The 14,926-nt window shown below is 48.9% G+C and overlaps 3 protein-coding genes across 3 annotated transcripts; 2 read left to right on the top strand and 1 right to left on the bottom strand.

The window, feature by feature from the left end:
* Positions 1 to 664: 664 nt before the first annotated feature.
* LAJ45_04672 (uncharacterized protein) lies at positions 665 to 3,407 on the top strand (the record flags this gene model as incomplete). Its single annotated transcript, XM_046114249.1, has 2 exons — positions 665 to 974; positions 1,081 to 3,407. 2 exons carry the CDS (start codon positions 665 to 667, stop codon positions 3,405 to 3,407), a joined length of 2,637 nt encoding a protein of 878 aa, XP_045972771.1.
* Positions 3,408 to 9,935: 6,528 nt separating this feature from the next.
* Positions 9,936 to 11,063, top strand: LAJ45_04671 (uncharacterized protein; the record flags this gene model as incomplete). The annotated part of the gene is made up of 1 exon (XM_046114248.1): positions 9,936 to 11,063. The coding sequence occupies one exon, from the start codon at positions 9,936 to 9,938 to the stop codon at positions 11,061 to 11,063; it is 1,128 nt and encodes a 375-aa protein (XP_045972770.1).
* A 16-nt stretch (positions 11,064 to 11,079) lies between these two features.
* On the bottom strand, positions 11,080 to 11,589 carry LAJ45_04670 (uncharacterized protein; the record flags this gene model as incomplete). The annotated part of the gene is made up of 3 exons (XM_046114247.1): positions 11,080 to 11,174; positions 11,325 to 11,431; positions 11,495 to 11,589. The coding sequence occupies 3 exons, from the start codon at positions 11,587 to 11,589 to the stop codon at positions 11,080 to 11,082; spliced, it is 297 nt and encodes a 98-aa protein (XP_045972769.1).
* Positions 11,590 to 14,926: the final 3,337 nt, after the last annotated feature.

Raw genomic sequence — 14,926 nt, 5'->3', positions numbered from 1 at the left:
ATTTTAGCAATGTCCGACGTGGCCCTGGGAGAATCATAGTTGCGTCTCTCTAGAGACACGCAACCGCTCCACAAATCAGCAGGTGTGACGTTTATGCCCTTTTTTTTTTCTAGATCAAAAGCTACTTGGGTATACATACATACACACATCATCCCTAACGAAAAAAAAGAAAAAGGTGCCCGGGGTGACACCCTTTGAAAGACCATTATTGGTCCCTTTTACCGCCCAGTGAACCAGCCTCTCGGGTACAGCAGCTACATAGCTGTTCAGTTGCAGCCACCACCACCATCCAACCCGGTCCAGGTCCACATTTGTAGGCGGACAGCCAGATATAACAAAATGGGGAAGTGTGACTTCTACTCTCCGCTCCCCCCAGTCCCGGGCCCTCTGCTCTCGTTCAACCTCCTACGTACTGTTTCAGGGCAACGATATCAGTGTCCTAGCGACTCTACTCGGATCTGGAGGAGGGGTTGACGAAATATTGAAAAAAAAGAGAGAGAAAAAAGGAATCTCAATGAACGCAATGACTCGATTATGGACCTTCCAATTCGGCCTTTTGATAATTTTTCTGTCATGCCTCGAAGTTTTCGGAGAAGAAACCGCATCAATGGTCGTATTCGATCTCAATACAAATGACTCTAGTTCTCTCCCAGGCGTAATAACTATGTCTTTTGGCTCACCACCACAAGATATCGACCTTCTAGTTTCCTTTTACACGGGCGAGGCGTCAGCATATATACCAGCCGGCGCGCTATGCTCGACAAGTAGCACAAGTAGTACTGCGGGTACTGACTGGAATAAGATATTGGAGCCGTCCGAGGGGGATTTCATACAATCCTCTAATGGAAACGGGTCATTGGCGGGGGTGCAGCTGGTCGAATGGAGAGCTAGTACAGATACGAATTCGAAGAAGGTTAATATTGGTCTGAGGAAGGGCCGCGGAGACGCTGCGGTAAATGTTACCGTGATCGAAAGTGGGTATATCTAGCTAGCTATATGTTATCGCAATATTTGAATCTTAACATTAGCTTTACCCCAAATTTCTTCTTTTTTATAGATGCTAAACAGGTCTTGAAATAGGAGGTATTTCCAATGATGGTGAATACCCCTGGGATGCAGCCCAAACCTTCAGCGAACAGGATCTCGAAGCAGCTTCCGACTACTCCCTGATGCTGTGGACAGAATCTCCACCAAGGCGGTCAATATCAGGATACTTCTCTCTCGGCCTCTCTAGCAACAATACTATCACCACCACCACCACCACATCAAATCGAGGCTCGGAGGACAATACCCAGAACTCAGAATGTTTGAATTATCTCCGTTCAGATGCTGGTGGGTATTACAACCAGACCGGAGACGCAGATTTCGTCGTAGACGTCCTATCCGCGAACGGCATCAGTGATACTGCGACAGATTTTCAGATGCAGAGTTTAGCGGTTGGGAGTACATCCTTGGCATGGTCGACAACAAGTGACATTTCCACAGCCGTGTTTCAGTTGAAGGGAATGCCAATAAATCTGGTGTGGCAGAGCACGTTGGGAATGGGGACTGTGGGGTTGAGCTTGCTGCAGAGAGCAAGGAAATCAAGCGTGCCGGAAATGGATGTGGTGTCTTTGAACTTGGGGACAGGGGGGAATACTGGATCAGTGGTGATGGGGGGATATGATGATGCACTCATTGACCATGGACAAAAAGTGGTATTCTCTAGGACCAATAGTAATGGTACGAGTGGATTCCAGGTGGTCTTGTCTGATGTGACATATATCGGCCCGAACAGCGAGGAAGTCGTTGTATCAAATGCTGGCACTTCTTCAGCAGAGTCAAAGGTTGCATTAGCCTATGATTCGCCCAATATCCAGCTTCCGGCAAAGGCTCTAGAAGCCCTTCTTCCGCTTATTGGTGATCCAGTATTTGATGAGAATGTCAATGGGTACATTTACTTAGGCTCAGACTCACTAAGGACAGACTACTCTCTCAAATTCACACTCAAGAACGGCTCATCATCAAGCACAATAGTTGTACCTGCATCGTCTCTTGTTGGGACCGACACATCCTCAAACAACCCATTGACCTCTCGGGTTGAGTCTGGGCAGACATACCTCCGCCTCTCCGCCAGCTCAGACGAACACCCCGCATACCTTGGGCGCGTATTTCTTCAGCACGTGTACCTCGTAAATGGCCCTCCAACGATTAACAAGTTCCTCATCAGTGCCATTCCCTCTCCTTTCCCGAGTGCAAAATCCCTAGTTCCCGCTTCCCGCACTTCGATAAAGATGTTCAACACTACCCCGGGAACAAGCGATAAGCCAGCCGTTGGACCCATGGTAGGCGGAATACTTGGCGGCCTGGCGGTTATCATTGGTGGAATCGCACTATGGATGTGGTTTTTGCGGCGCCGGCGGGATCGCGCTTTATCTTCCGGGGGACCGGAGGACGGGAACAAGCCTACCGTTCGTTTCGCAGAAGGGGATCGTAAACCAACCCCGTTTTCTCCTCCTCATGCTGGTAGCTATGGCTACGAAAAAGAGCTCGAATTCGCATCTGGTAAGAGCAGCAATCGCACGGGCTCCGAATCCAAGACCGCAACCCCTAGCGTAACCTCATTCTCGCCCGATCTCCCGGAAAAGGACCCCGAGTTCCTCCAGCGTCTTTCACGACAATCCCAACACCGCAGGCGACAGTCCGAGGGGTCGACAGTGGCGCGTGTCTACATGGGCCCGTACTCGCCGCAGGTCGATGACATTGAGGAACTCCACTACGAGATGCAGCTCCAGAGGACAGCCACGGTTGGGCGGTTCATCTCTGGCGCCAATGCCGTGGCTACCGTAGATGGAGGGCCGCGGTCACCTGGAGTGACCAAACCAGAGATGATCAAGATCAAGACAGCCAACTCGCACGTGAGAACGGCGAGTATCGGACGTATATGCACGCCCACATCGATTGAGTTCCCACCGTCTTCCAGCCGCCGGGGATCCATGCGGACTGTGGGAAGCGCGGACCTGCTACGAAGAAGTAGTGGGGACCTTCTCCGGGGGAGTGTGGATGGGTTGGCATTAGGCGGGTCCGAGGAGAGGATCAATTCGATCAAGGAAGAGGCGGGCGTGAGGAAGCAGGTGGTATGGGAGAAGGACGACGGCGACGATGATGGCAGCGACACGTCGACGGTCTTTGGGCTGGACGCGGTCACGAAGGATGGGTCCGAGTTTTTGAAAAACTCACGAAACAGTTTGAATATGAGGGCTGGCTCTTCTACGGAGGGCGGTGACGGCAATGATTCAAGCAGGCCTACCACGACGGAAACTACAGAGACGGCCACAACGGCGACCACGGAAACGGATGCGAACGAGGGTGCAAATATAAATGCCATTTTCAAGAATGCGCATGCGCAGATTTTGGGTGTGATATAAGAAAACTAGAACTGTGTTCTTTTGTTGTTTTTTTTCGAATTTCCGATTGCTGACTTAATATTTGCAATTGTCTATACGCGTTTTATATTTATTTTGTATAGTCTTCCTTTTTTAAACCTTCTGGCTGGGAAATGGGTGGAGTTAGATTCTTTCTTCTATATCAAACTTGGATAATGGGCCGAGTCATGACTCATGATTCATAAATTACAAAGCAGGAACTTTTTTTCTTTTTGTTGTATTTGTACTGGGTACTAGTACTGGAATTTGGGGCGGTGGAGTTGGCGCGGCCATGAAGGGTCTAACTATAGTTTATATTGTTAGTGTGCACGTTGTAGGTTGCGGATACCAATGTCAATATCGGAGCTTGATTCCAGATGTCTATCAGTGTTGTGTTCGGATCAGGTATGGGTACGTACACCGACCTACGAGTGACCATTGACACCTACACTAGAATCCAAGTGAACACCTGTTGAGAACAGATATTGGTTTATGCTTTCTTCTGTGTGGGTTGTTTATTCCCTAGCTCCCACCATATTCTGACAGAGAGTCAGGCCCGAGCAATAACTATACACAATTACACTCATCATTTTGAGCCTGTCAATCAATCCTCATCGGTAGAGCTTTCACTATATGTGGACCCTTAATTAAGCTATCGAAACATGCCGCGCGGCCCTTTTCGTGGGGGTGGGGTTAAGTAAGGTTTTATCAACAAAATTCTTTTCATTATTTCGGCTGGGTCAATCAATCAATTTCTCACCAACCACTCGGGGCTTATTAACCCCCACAAAAGCAGGTCAGGGTCAACAGCTTAATGAATGGATAGCGGCCAAGTATATTACGCATTGGGTATTTACGCATTGGAAGATATTCCACATCTTTGCTTTCAATTGCAGATATATTGTACTTCGGGGGTAGGGGTAAGTGAGAAGACACCACGATGCCAAGATTGCGTGAAGGGTGTCTTCTCACTTACCCCTACCCCCGAAGTACATGTAGTAGGCACATGCATATACTTGTTCAAAGCATCTCAGTTCTTTACTGACTTTAACTTCATATATCTGCCACTGCGAGGTAGTATAGTCGAATCTCTCTATAAGGCCGGGTGCCTCCTATATATAAGGGTAATCGCACAAGCTTCTCCGCCCTTATTGGGCCTTTTAAGTACAAAATACCGCTTACTATAAAGGTACATGCCCTATAAGGGTACCAATTTCCGGTCTCGGGCGTACTGTATCGGCGGGGTGTACCTATATGCACATGTGCTCAAATAGTAAAATGGCCGCGGGCATTAATTATATTACTTGCTGCCATATACCTACACTGAGATCTAGGAATTGATGTTATGAAGGCTTATTCTCCAGCATTATCTCTATCGAGGAGGATCATCTAACCCGTAGCCTAGCTTCCTGGTCGAAGGAACAACTGTCATCTTATCAACTACATAAATGTAGCCAAGGTACCATATCAAACCTAGTACTGCCGGCAGTAAGAACTGCACTTCCAAGCCAGCCGAACCACGAAACTGCACTCAACCCCTCCCACAATTTACCACTGGTGCTCCACCTCTCGCCTCGTGATTCTTCACTGCCTGAGGAGGTAGCTTAGGTACAGTCGCTCACCTACTGACGGCGGATCCTGTCTGATGGTTCTGTTTGCAGTAATTTGCCCTTGGCGTCCAAAACCTAACTCTTTTATTGGCCTCAAATTCCTGACTGCCATCAGACAGGATCCGCCTTCACCCCGTGAGTGACTGTACCTACATACCAGTACAGCTACTCCAGAAGCACTGACCGCACATCTCGATAAAACAGCCGACAGGATATCGTGTAGGGTAGCTGCGCACAGGTACTTACTCTGCCTACATACATACATACGTACACGGAGCGCCTTCCGGGAGCTGATGACAGCTGAATCTACCTACATGTATGTACGTACATTGCAGCCCTATCGTGCATTGCCAGGCCAGAACCGTTAAAGATTGGGGGGAGAGCCAACCAATGGGACCGCTGGTTGGCTGGTAGGGAGAAGGGGGGGGGAGGGGAACAGATATATGCTTTTTGGTTTGCGCACACTGCATATAAAAACAAGATTTCCGGAACGTATTCGCTTAGACAGTGTGACATAAAGCCAGGGAAGGGAAGGAAGAGAAAGAAGAAAAACAGGAATTGAATGTAGCGGTGCTGACGAGAGAGGAGACAGAAGGAGCCAGAGAGGTGATGTTGTGCAAGTACGAGTGCTACTGATTATGATCAGCTAGCTACTGCTACGTATACGCAGATGTACTCTACATCGGTGCTGACGAGGGAAGTGAGAGAAGGGAAGTGTTGTACGTGCAAGTATGTAACGTTACTGCTAGCTCCATACTCTCCACAGAGCTGAAAGCAGCTTTGATTGGGTTTTAATGCCGTGTTTGTTTTCAGTGAGTGCTACTCGATCGAACGAGCTCCTGTAGTGTCGTGTGGTTGAGTTTGGAAACGTTTTCGGACTGTGCTACTCATGGATGACCTGTGTCTCTTGGAAACGGGTTTTTAAAAAATCAAGCGTTAATGGCCGGGGACGGGGATATAGTCTCATTCCTAGACTTTTGTTCGTGTCACTCTTTGGGCAGAAAGGATCAATCTAGCTGGGCACGAGACTAGATGAGATACTGCACCTCAAGCAGGGCATCAAAAGCATCATATATCATGCGTGATATACATTTCTCCCCTCTGTCAATGTCTAGCTAGATACATACATGTACGTAATATCCCCCAACCCAAAAGTACACTTTGCACACAAGTGCTCAATTTTAACTTCTACTGGCTGGCAGCCTATGTTCATTGTGGTTTCTTCAGATCATGGTGGTATCTAGCTAGGCTGCTTTATAAATTTATGAAACACCGGTTCTGGTGATCAAGACGCTACTTTTCGAAGCTTCTTGGGAGCCTAACTGGGCGGTGGTTTGCTCTTAGCTAGTAGAAAGCTAATTCTAACTAGACCGTGTGCACCTGTGCCGAGCATGTACCTGTGCCGAGCACCTTATAATAAAGGCAGCATTTTAGCCACCATTTGGAGTGGATCCCTAGAGATCAGATAAGATGCTCGGCACAGGTACATTCTCGGCACAGGTGCACACGGTCTACATGTAGTGAATTAACGGGTTCGTAGGTCCTCTATAGATCTAGTAGTCAACTGGTTCCATACAAACAAAATATTATATGAAAACTGAACTGAAAACTGAATTGAAAGAAAAAGAAACCTTTCGGCCCTTCTGCTCAGATCATATCGTACAATCTTCTAATCAACAAGTAACAACATACCACAACCCCAACCAGTCCTATCTCTCTCTCTCCCTCCACCTCAAGCCCAAACGTACAAGGAGGTTGAAACAAGAACTGGCACTAAACAAGGCCGCAAGCCTACACGCGGCTGGAGGATTTTAGCATTCTCGATGCGCTGCACCCTGGCCTAACCCACCTCCCTAGCTGCGAGCACTTCTAGCCTTGTAGGTTAAATAACATTGAGCCCTGCCCTATGCCACATTCGGTACAGGATCCTCGGGCATTTTCCAACTTGTTGGGCAGCCTGCAGCTCCAAGCGGTATGTAGGAAGTAGAATTTTTTTTTCCCTCTCTTCCGCGACCACGATAAACGGCGCCTCTCCCACCTCTCCCTTGGGCCTTAAGCTTGGTGTCTTTCTTTTTCTTTTTTTTTGCATTGCACTTGCACTTGCAAGCTGCTACGGGTTGAGTTCGGCCGAAGAGATGATGCTGTAGCCTAGATCATAAGTAGGCTGAGAATGTATGTATGTAGTGGGTTAGGGTTTCTTAAATAATTCCATCGTGAGAAAGGCTAGCGCCTGGTCATTGGCTCATGGAGTCATGCTCATGCAGTATCATTCTCCCGGGACTTTTTTTCCCTTCTCTCTTTTCTCAGAAACTCTTTTGGGAGGTGTCCCATATTCGGCGACGAACGTGATCAGAAGGCTAGGTAGGGCATGGGAGAAAAAAAAGGTGATTGAAGTTTGTTGCACCGCAGTCAAGCAAGTCAAGTCAAGTCAAGCAACTCTGCGTGCGGCCTTAGAAATGCGTTACAAAGCACACATGACGTTCTGATTCTAATGGGGATATTAAAATCATATATTATTAGTATTACCTACCGAAACCGGCGGTCTCTATTTCGACTACTTACAGTGCGAATGTATGTAGTAGATACCAGCAGATACTCTTTCAAGACTTACGAGCCTCCCCTCCACACGGACGGCACATTGCAAATTGATAAGTAAACACCAAAGTACGTAGATGCAAGGCACCCACCTACGTCCCTCGGCCCTCTTCCTCGCCATCACAAAACAAAACAAATAAAAGCCCCGAAGGACGCAGGAACACTGGCCATGGCCAGCTTGCTTTGCCTGGCTGCATGGTGGGGGTGTGTGTCGTTTCCAGCCCGATCATTGGCCATGTTTCATTTCATATTTTGTTTTTTTCCACAACCCTCTGATTCTTTCCGCCCGCCCGCCAGCTGCCTGCCACGGAAGAGAAGAGGGAAGGAGATGAGCTCTACCGTCTACATACGTACCTGCCATGGCATACCGGTACATAGCATCTAACTCGTTCGCCCCCCCACCACATCCTCTCTGCGCGTGACAGACAACCCAAACCCATATGCATCGCAGCGAAGGGAAGGAACGGTAGAGAAGCTTAGGGAAAACGAAAGAGTTGGAAGAAGAAAAACTTGGCTAGGTAGGTGGTGGTGGTGGTTTTGGTCCTGTTTTCCGATCGCCCCAACCTTCGGAGCTCGGAAAGTCCCGCTGCTGCTGCGAGCTGCACGCACAAGGTTGTCGTTGTTGTCGATGATGTCATGCATGGGGAGACAGACAGACAGAGCCGCATGGTAGGGAGAGGGGATGCAGGGACTCTTTCTGCATGGGGGAAGTGTTTGGTTTCTCTATGTAGACCACCACCACCGACCGCTTTGGAGGGATGGAATCTCGCGACAATGTCAGTGTCGTTGCTGTCGAGGTTGTCACTTTTTCTTTCTCTTCTCCTTCCAGTACAGGTAGGTAGAGTACACGTGTTTCACGCCTTCGACTTCCTCTCTTCTCATCATCATCATCATCACGGATATAAAATGATCCATCACATGATCTACAACCCACCACCACGGCGTCCACGACCACCACCCACCACCACCACCGCCCCATGCCCCCCATTGCCTTAAAGTAGAGTACTTTACTAGTACACACCTCAAACGCCTTCGTCGTCATCGTCATTATCAAAGGGTAAAAACTCCACAACTACCGGGCCAGCTCATAGAAAACCAGCGTGTATGTCGTCAGGTCGCATATTGTCATACACTCCAGGGTCTAGAAGGAGAAAGAAATATAAAAAAACTCACAACTAGGTTTAAACACTTATTGTGTCGAGAAGAGAAAAAAAGATACCCTCCCTCCCAGGTATCTGTATCCGCCGTGTGTGTGTGGGAGAGAGAGAGAGGGGAGGGTGTGTGTGCGGGCAGAATACCGTTGCGGTCGGAGGCTGCGTTAGCGGGCCGTGGTGTGAGACCTTGAGTGAGTGAGAAGGGCGTAGGGGGGAATGGAGGATGGATCGATGGGGGAGGAGGGATGGATTATTTACGCCGCCAGTGGTGGTAGGTTCAGAATTGATTATCATGTTGGCGCGCGAGCACCAGCATCGCCGCCGGATAAGCGATTTATGCTTTCATCAAAACAACCCCATGTATATCAGTCAGTACATGTAGGCAGAGTACGAGTTACTCTATGTAGTGAGATGCGCATGATCGATTGTTGGTATGTAGTAATTTCTAGACGGTTCCCCGTAGCTAGGAAGAAGACGGCGACGAAGAGGACCGAAAGCTTATAGCAACCAAGGAAGGGGTTGGTTGTGAATGTGACTGACCTGTGAGCTGGTTAGTTGGAGTACATACGGTAGGTAACTGTCAACGGTTTTGCATCTGCTGCTGTGCTTAGGCGGGGGCGAAGGTTTTATGTATGTGTACGGGGGGGATTTGCAGGAAATGACATCATTGGCCCACAGTCCGTTGGCGTTCCAGAAAGAGGGAGCGAACACTACCAACCCTCAGACACTTTCTTCTCCCACCCCATCCATCCATCCACCCACCCGTCTCCATCGATCCCATCCATCCATCCATCTTTCCCCCGTGCGGTCAAGGTCTCAGCCATACTCTCCTTGCTCCATCGCGGTTAGCCACCCTGAGCTCATTAGCCCCGGCCCTGACTGACCCCACACTAACCTGCATCTCGTCTACCCGCTAGCTGGCTAGTCCGCATTGGGCCTCAACGTCATCCATCAACACCGCTGCTCAGAGTTGGCGTCTCAACCACAACCACAAACATCGCGAATCATCGCAACACACTCACAGGGCATCACTCGGACTGAATATTCACAACATTTCCCACACCCATTCACGTGACATCACTTGGGTCGGAATTTCATAACGTTCTCACAGTCTACCAAGTCTACCAAGTCTACCACGTTCACCACCACCATACTCACATATACTCGCATAGATGCCGCTGAACCTCCTCCAACACAAATCCTACCATGTCTACTCCACAAAAAACATTGAGCGCGTCCGTCAGGACGAGGCCGCCGCCCGCGCCGCCGAGGAGGCCAGGGAGCAGCGCATGCAGGAGGCCGACGCAGAGCACCGCATAAGTGTTCTCCGCGCGCGCGCCGAGGGGCGTGCCTCTCCTCCACCTCCCCGTGAAGAAGAAGAAGTGATGGCAGTGGTAATAGGAGGGTCTACAGGGGACAGCAGTAAGAGAAGGGACCGTGGAGATTACACTGTGCCTGAGGATAGTAGGCAGCCCGACAAACCCCAGCGTAAGATCGAGCCAGATCTCATAGGCGCCGATGGGCACATTAACCTTTTTGGGGCCCCGCCCAAAGTCGCCGAGAAAAACGGTGAGCACGAAGCGGAGCGTAAGGCACGAGAGGGGCCAGTTACCAACGGGCTAGGGAGGGTAGGGGATAAGCGGCGGCCGTGGTACTCAACGCTTGACGGGGAGGATGAGGGAAAGAAGAAGACAGAATGGGAGGAAAAGCGGGAGGAAAAAAGAAAGGACTGGGGAGATCCATTGGCAATAGTAAGATGGGGGGTGAAGGGTGTGAGGGAGGTAGAAGAGGAGAGGAGGGAGTGGAGGAGAGGACGGGAAATGGAGGCTGGGATGGGGGCGGGCGTGTTGGAGATGTTGGAGAGGGAGAAGAGGGACAAGAGGGATGTGAATACAGTCAGGGAGAGAAAGAGAGATAGGAGCAGGAGTGCGAGCCCTGATAGAGGCCATCACGAAAAAGGTAGGCATAGGGAGAGGCATAGGCATAATAGCCGTAGCCGCAGCAGAGACAGAAGCGGGCATCACAGGCACCACTCACGCAAGCACGACTCCTCTCGCCGTCACGACAACACCACAACTACATCCCACCACCGCCCCTCCAGATCCCGCCAAGCAGAAGAAAAAGAAGACACAATGGCTAAATTGCGTCGCGAGCGTGACGAGCGCGAAGCCGCAGAACGCAAAAAGACTGAAAACATGCTCAGGAAAGAGAAGGAGTACCGCACGCCCGGATGGACGGCCGCCGACGGCGGCAGGTATTCCAGCCAATTTGGGGTCGGGGAGGTGAGGCGGTGGGGTTGACGATATTGATGTGCCTCTAGATAGACAGATCAGATCCCCTTGTGAGTTGTTGCTTTTGGTGTTTGCTTTGCTTGTGAAAATCCGAAAATCCATCCCCCGGTTGTGTGTGACCTAAAAGAGAAATGTGCACTTTAGCTGGGATCCGGATTGTGGTAACTTGGCTACATAACTAGATTTCAGAATGTGTAGTTACGTGCGACTGACGACATAGGGTCCATTCGTGCATGTAGCTATAGTAATAATAGTGAAATAAACAATTACCTTGCTCGACGATCAGTTTTAATGCCAGTCCATCCTTGGTATGTATGTAGATAGAGCAGGACCCGGCCGGGTGGTCAAAAAGATATGATATCTGCTCTACCCGTGTGCTGGTAATTAATTAACTAGCCGTTGCAGAATTGAGGCTTTCTGGCGGGGAGGAAGGTACAGACATTGGTGTGGCTAAAGTCGGAGTGGGGGTCTTCTGCTGTTGCTGCTGCTGCCTGTGGAGATAAGGAAGATAGTGGGTAGCCTGTAGAGTAGACATTAGACATAGGGGGTGTCGATAAATAAGATATGGTCTTTAAATTGCCCTGGGAAACAATTTCCGGGGATGGCAGCTATCAGCTCTGCTCTGCTCTGGAGTACTGCTCTCTGGGGTTGATATCCGAGTTATAATATTAATCTTTGTGCGAGTGTACCTTTGATGTGATTTGGCTCGGGTTACTTCTCCCGTTCCCTGTCGGTATCGTATCGTATCCATCCCTTCACAGAGCCCATGGGCCAGTCAATTCAATCCAAGGGCACCTACAGAGATGTAGTTAGTAAGGTACAGAAGCAGAAACAGCCACATTCGTCACGAGATTTGAGCGTTTCTAGAGTACTTTACTAAGGACAGCAGCCCAGAGTAGAAGTACGTACGGGGCGTTCCGTGCAAGCCTCCCTGACCTTTTTCGTTACCGAGGTGCTATGTGTGTGCGGACCAGCTTGCCAGCCAGGCAAGCCAGGCCAACGTCAGAGGCTGAAAAAAAGGCTTTGCAAAATTGCGGGTACGATTAATGTTATTGGGGAAATGCGGCTCTATCTACTAACTACTAGTAGAGTACGGTACAGTACCTACTCTACTTTACCTAACGTCTGGCATTGATTCGAGCCCTACAATAGCTACAAACACAGACTTGCATCTAATTGCTCTAGACCTACGCACCACCACCACCACCACCACGAGTACCACAACCACAATCATAACCACCGCATACATAGATAAAATAGGCTATGGAACGTGCATAAGCAGGTTAAAAGAAAAAAAAAAAAAAAAAGAGAGAGAGAGAGGGCTGACTGACGCTGGTGGACGGTAGGTAGAGAAGAGTTACATACGCCGGTACTGTAAGTAATCTCTCGATCGATGATCGTGATCGGTTTTTCTAGCAAAGGAGAAGCGGGGGCTGGTCGGGTGGAAACAGGTTCGACACCGTGATGAGACACAGGGCCCGGGGGGTTGAGGTGCGGGGGGTGGTGATGGTGGATGGAGGTTGCCTTTTTAATTCATAGCTAGCGACGGCATCTCGAGGTTTTCTTAATTCCTTCCATAGATAGGTATAGGTACCGTATGTACTTCTCTTGCCCAACTAATTAACGACTACATACTCAAAGTTGTAGAGCATTAGGCAAGCAAGCAGTACTTTACTAGTAGAGTTTCGACTAAGGCACGATATCTAAACTACGTCGATGGAATTGGCTAGAGATGCCATCCTTGAGCTATATTTCGGGCAGCATGAAACGATTCAGACCGTCATGGGCAGATCTAGAAACAGCGAGCTAAAATAATGTGGTACTTTATTCAATCATCAGCTCTACATTGCGAGTTTACGGGGCCCAATTTCACTCTGCATCCAACAAATTTAACCAAACTGAATGTTTTTTTTTCCCTCCTCTCGAAATTTTGCCATCCATCCATCCATCCATCCCCCTCTGTCTGTCAAGGACAGGTGTTGTCTGCTGCCTATGACGCTAGTAGTTATCTAGGTATTTCTCAATCGAGAAGTCAGGTGGTTACCCTGCAACTTGGCCAGCCTCTCTCACTCTCTCTCCCTCCAACCCCCTCCCACCCCAATGGCGTGTTCCCACTAGGCACAAAATAGAGTAGGACCCTGCGGAATGACGTCGGTTGCTGCCAAATCTTCTTTTTTCTCTGTGTTCGTTTTCCCAGGCCCCGGACTGGATCTTGATGTGCATCCCTGTTTGCAAGTCCCTTTCCTCCCGTGTGGAGGGGAGCGAGGGGGGGAGGGAGGCGCTTTGTAGAAGGCAGGCAGGTAGTAGGCAGGCAGCACAGAACGCTCTGCTTCGAATCTCGCGACCCTTTTGGTTCTTTTGATCGCTACTTGCTACCATCAATCTGTCGCACATACATACACATACCACACTACTACTTACACTTATTGCAAAAGTGTGACTCTGGATACAATCCGTACCTATCTGTTTACAATCTACCTCTCTATCTACGGGGTATCTTTCGAATAGCAGCAGTTCCACAACGTACAGATACCTCTTTATCCTGCGTATCTACATAATCCACACACCACATACATAGGAAATAGGAGGAAATTAAGGCAGCACACAGCACACAGCATAGGTTGAATAGGGATCTTCAAGTGTCCAGGACTTTTGTCAGGACTCTCTGCTGCAGCCCTTGGACCTACTTGCCTACAAACCACTACCTAGCTAGCTCTCCACAAACCTGCCCCCCCCTCCGCCTCCACAACCTCATCGAAAGAAAGAAAAAGGCAGAGCAACTAGTTACTTGACAAACGTCTTCTTTCTACCGTAATATACCCAGCTTCCTTCCCAATTCTCTTCCGCTTCATCTATCCAGCGTATTAGGTATACACCGCCCTCCCTCCCCATCCCCTCCCTCCCCCAAAAGAGAGAAGTCCCGGGGCTTTTTCGCCTAGCTAGGTAGTATTTTTTTTCTTTCCCACAGGGAAGTTTTTTGCAGCCAGAGACCTCGTTTGCATTTGCGTTTGACGTATTTGTTTTTCCTTTTTTTTTTCTTTTTGGAGGAACTTTGCACCAAGGTCCCCCCCATCTGTCCATCCATCCATTCCATCTCTCGACCTGCCTAGTGTGCTTGCTTGCGTGCGTGCGTGTGAAGAGAACGAAAGAAAGAAAGAAAGAAAAGAAAGAAAGAAAAGTGATTTCGTTTTGCAAGTCCTAATTTTTTTCCTCTTCCTTTCTCTTCTTTCCTCCTCCTTCCACCAACCCCCCTTCCTTTCACGGAGTTGGTACTGCTGGGAAGCATTCTTTCTCTCTCTCTCTGAATCTACCTGTGAATTGTGCCTTCTCTTTTCCATTTTTTTTGTTGGCCTTTCATAACAACCTTTTCCCGCTGCATCACCGGTCCGCACCCGTCTTAGGTTCCTTTTTTCTACCGTCGTCTACAAACCACCGGTTCAAGATTCGATCCCTTACTTGATTGTCTGCCTGCTTGATTGATTGCCTGCTGCTGCATGCGCGTACCGCAACAACCCCCCAGATCTACCTACATACATACGTGTAAGTAAGTACTTAGCTGCTACTACTACCTTTTACTACCCATTCCCATCCCATCGATCCCCTCTCTCTTTCTTTCCTACCAGAGAAAAGAAAAAAAGGAAAACTGGTACTAGTATAATTCTTCTCTCCATCGATAGAAGAAAAGAAAGAAAGGAAAAACAATTTTTCTGGTGGTTCAGGATTTGGTAATATACATCTATCGATATCCGGAAGCTGGGTCGAGGAAGGAAGAAAAACAATCGATTCGAATATTATTGATCTTCTTGACTGGTAAAAAAACCTCCTCCCTTCCCTTTGACTTCGACCCTCTGGCTATCTCTCTCTCTCTCTCT

This window comes from Morchella importuna (assembly GCF_003444635.1).
Source record: "Morchella importuna strain M04M26 chromosome Unknown Morimp01GS011, whole genome shotgun sequence".
NCBI lineage: Eukaryota > Fungi > Ascomycota > Pezizomycetes > Pezizales > Morchellaceae > Morchella > Morchella importuna.
The sequence above is the reverse complement of the archived record's forward strand: the minus strand, read 5'-3'. Positions and strand labels throughout refer to the sequence as shown.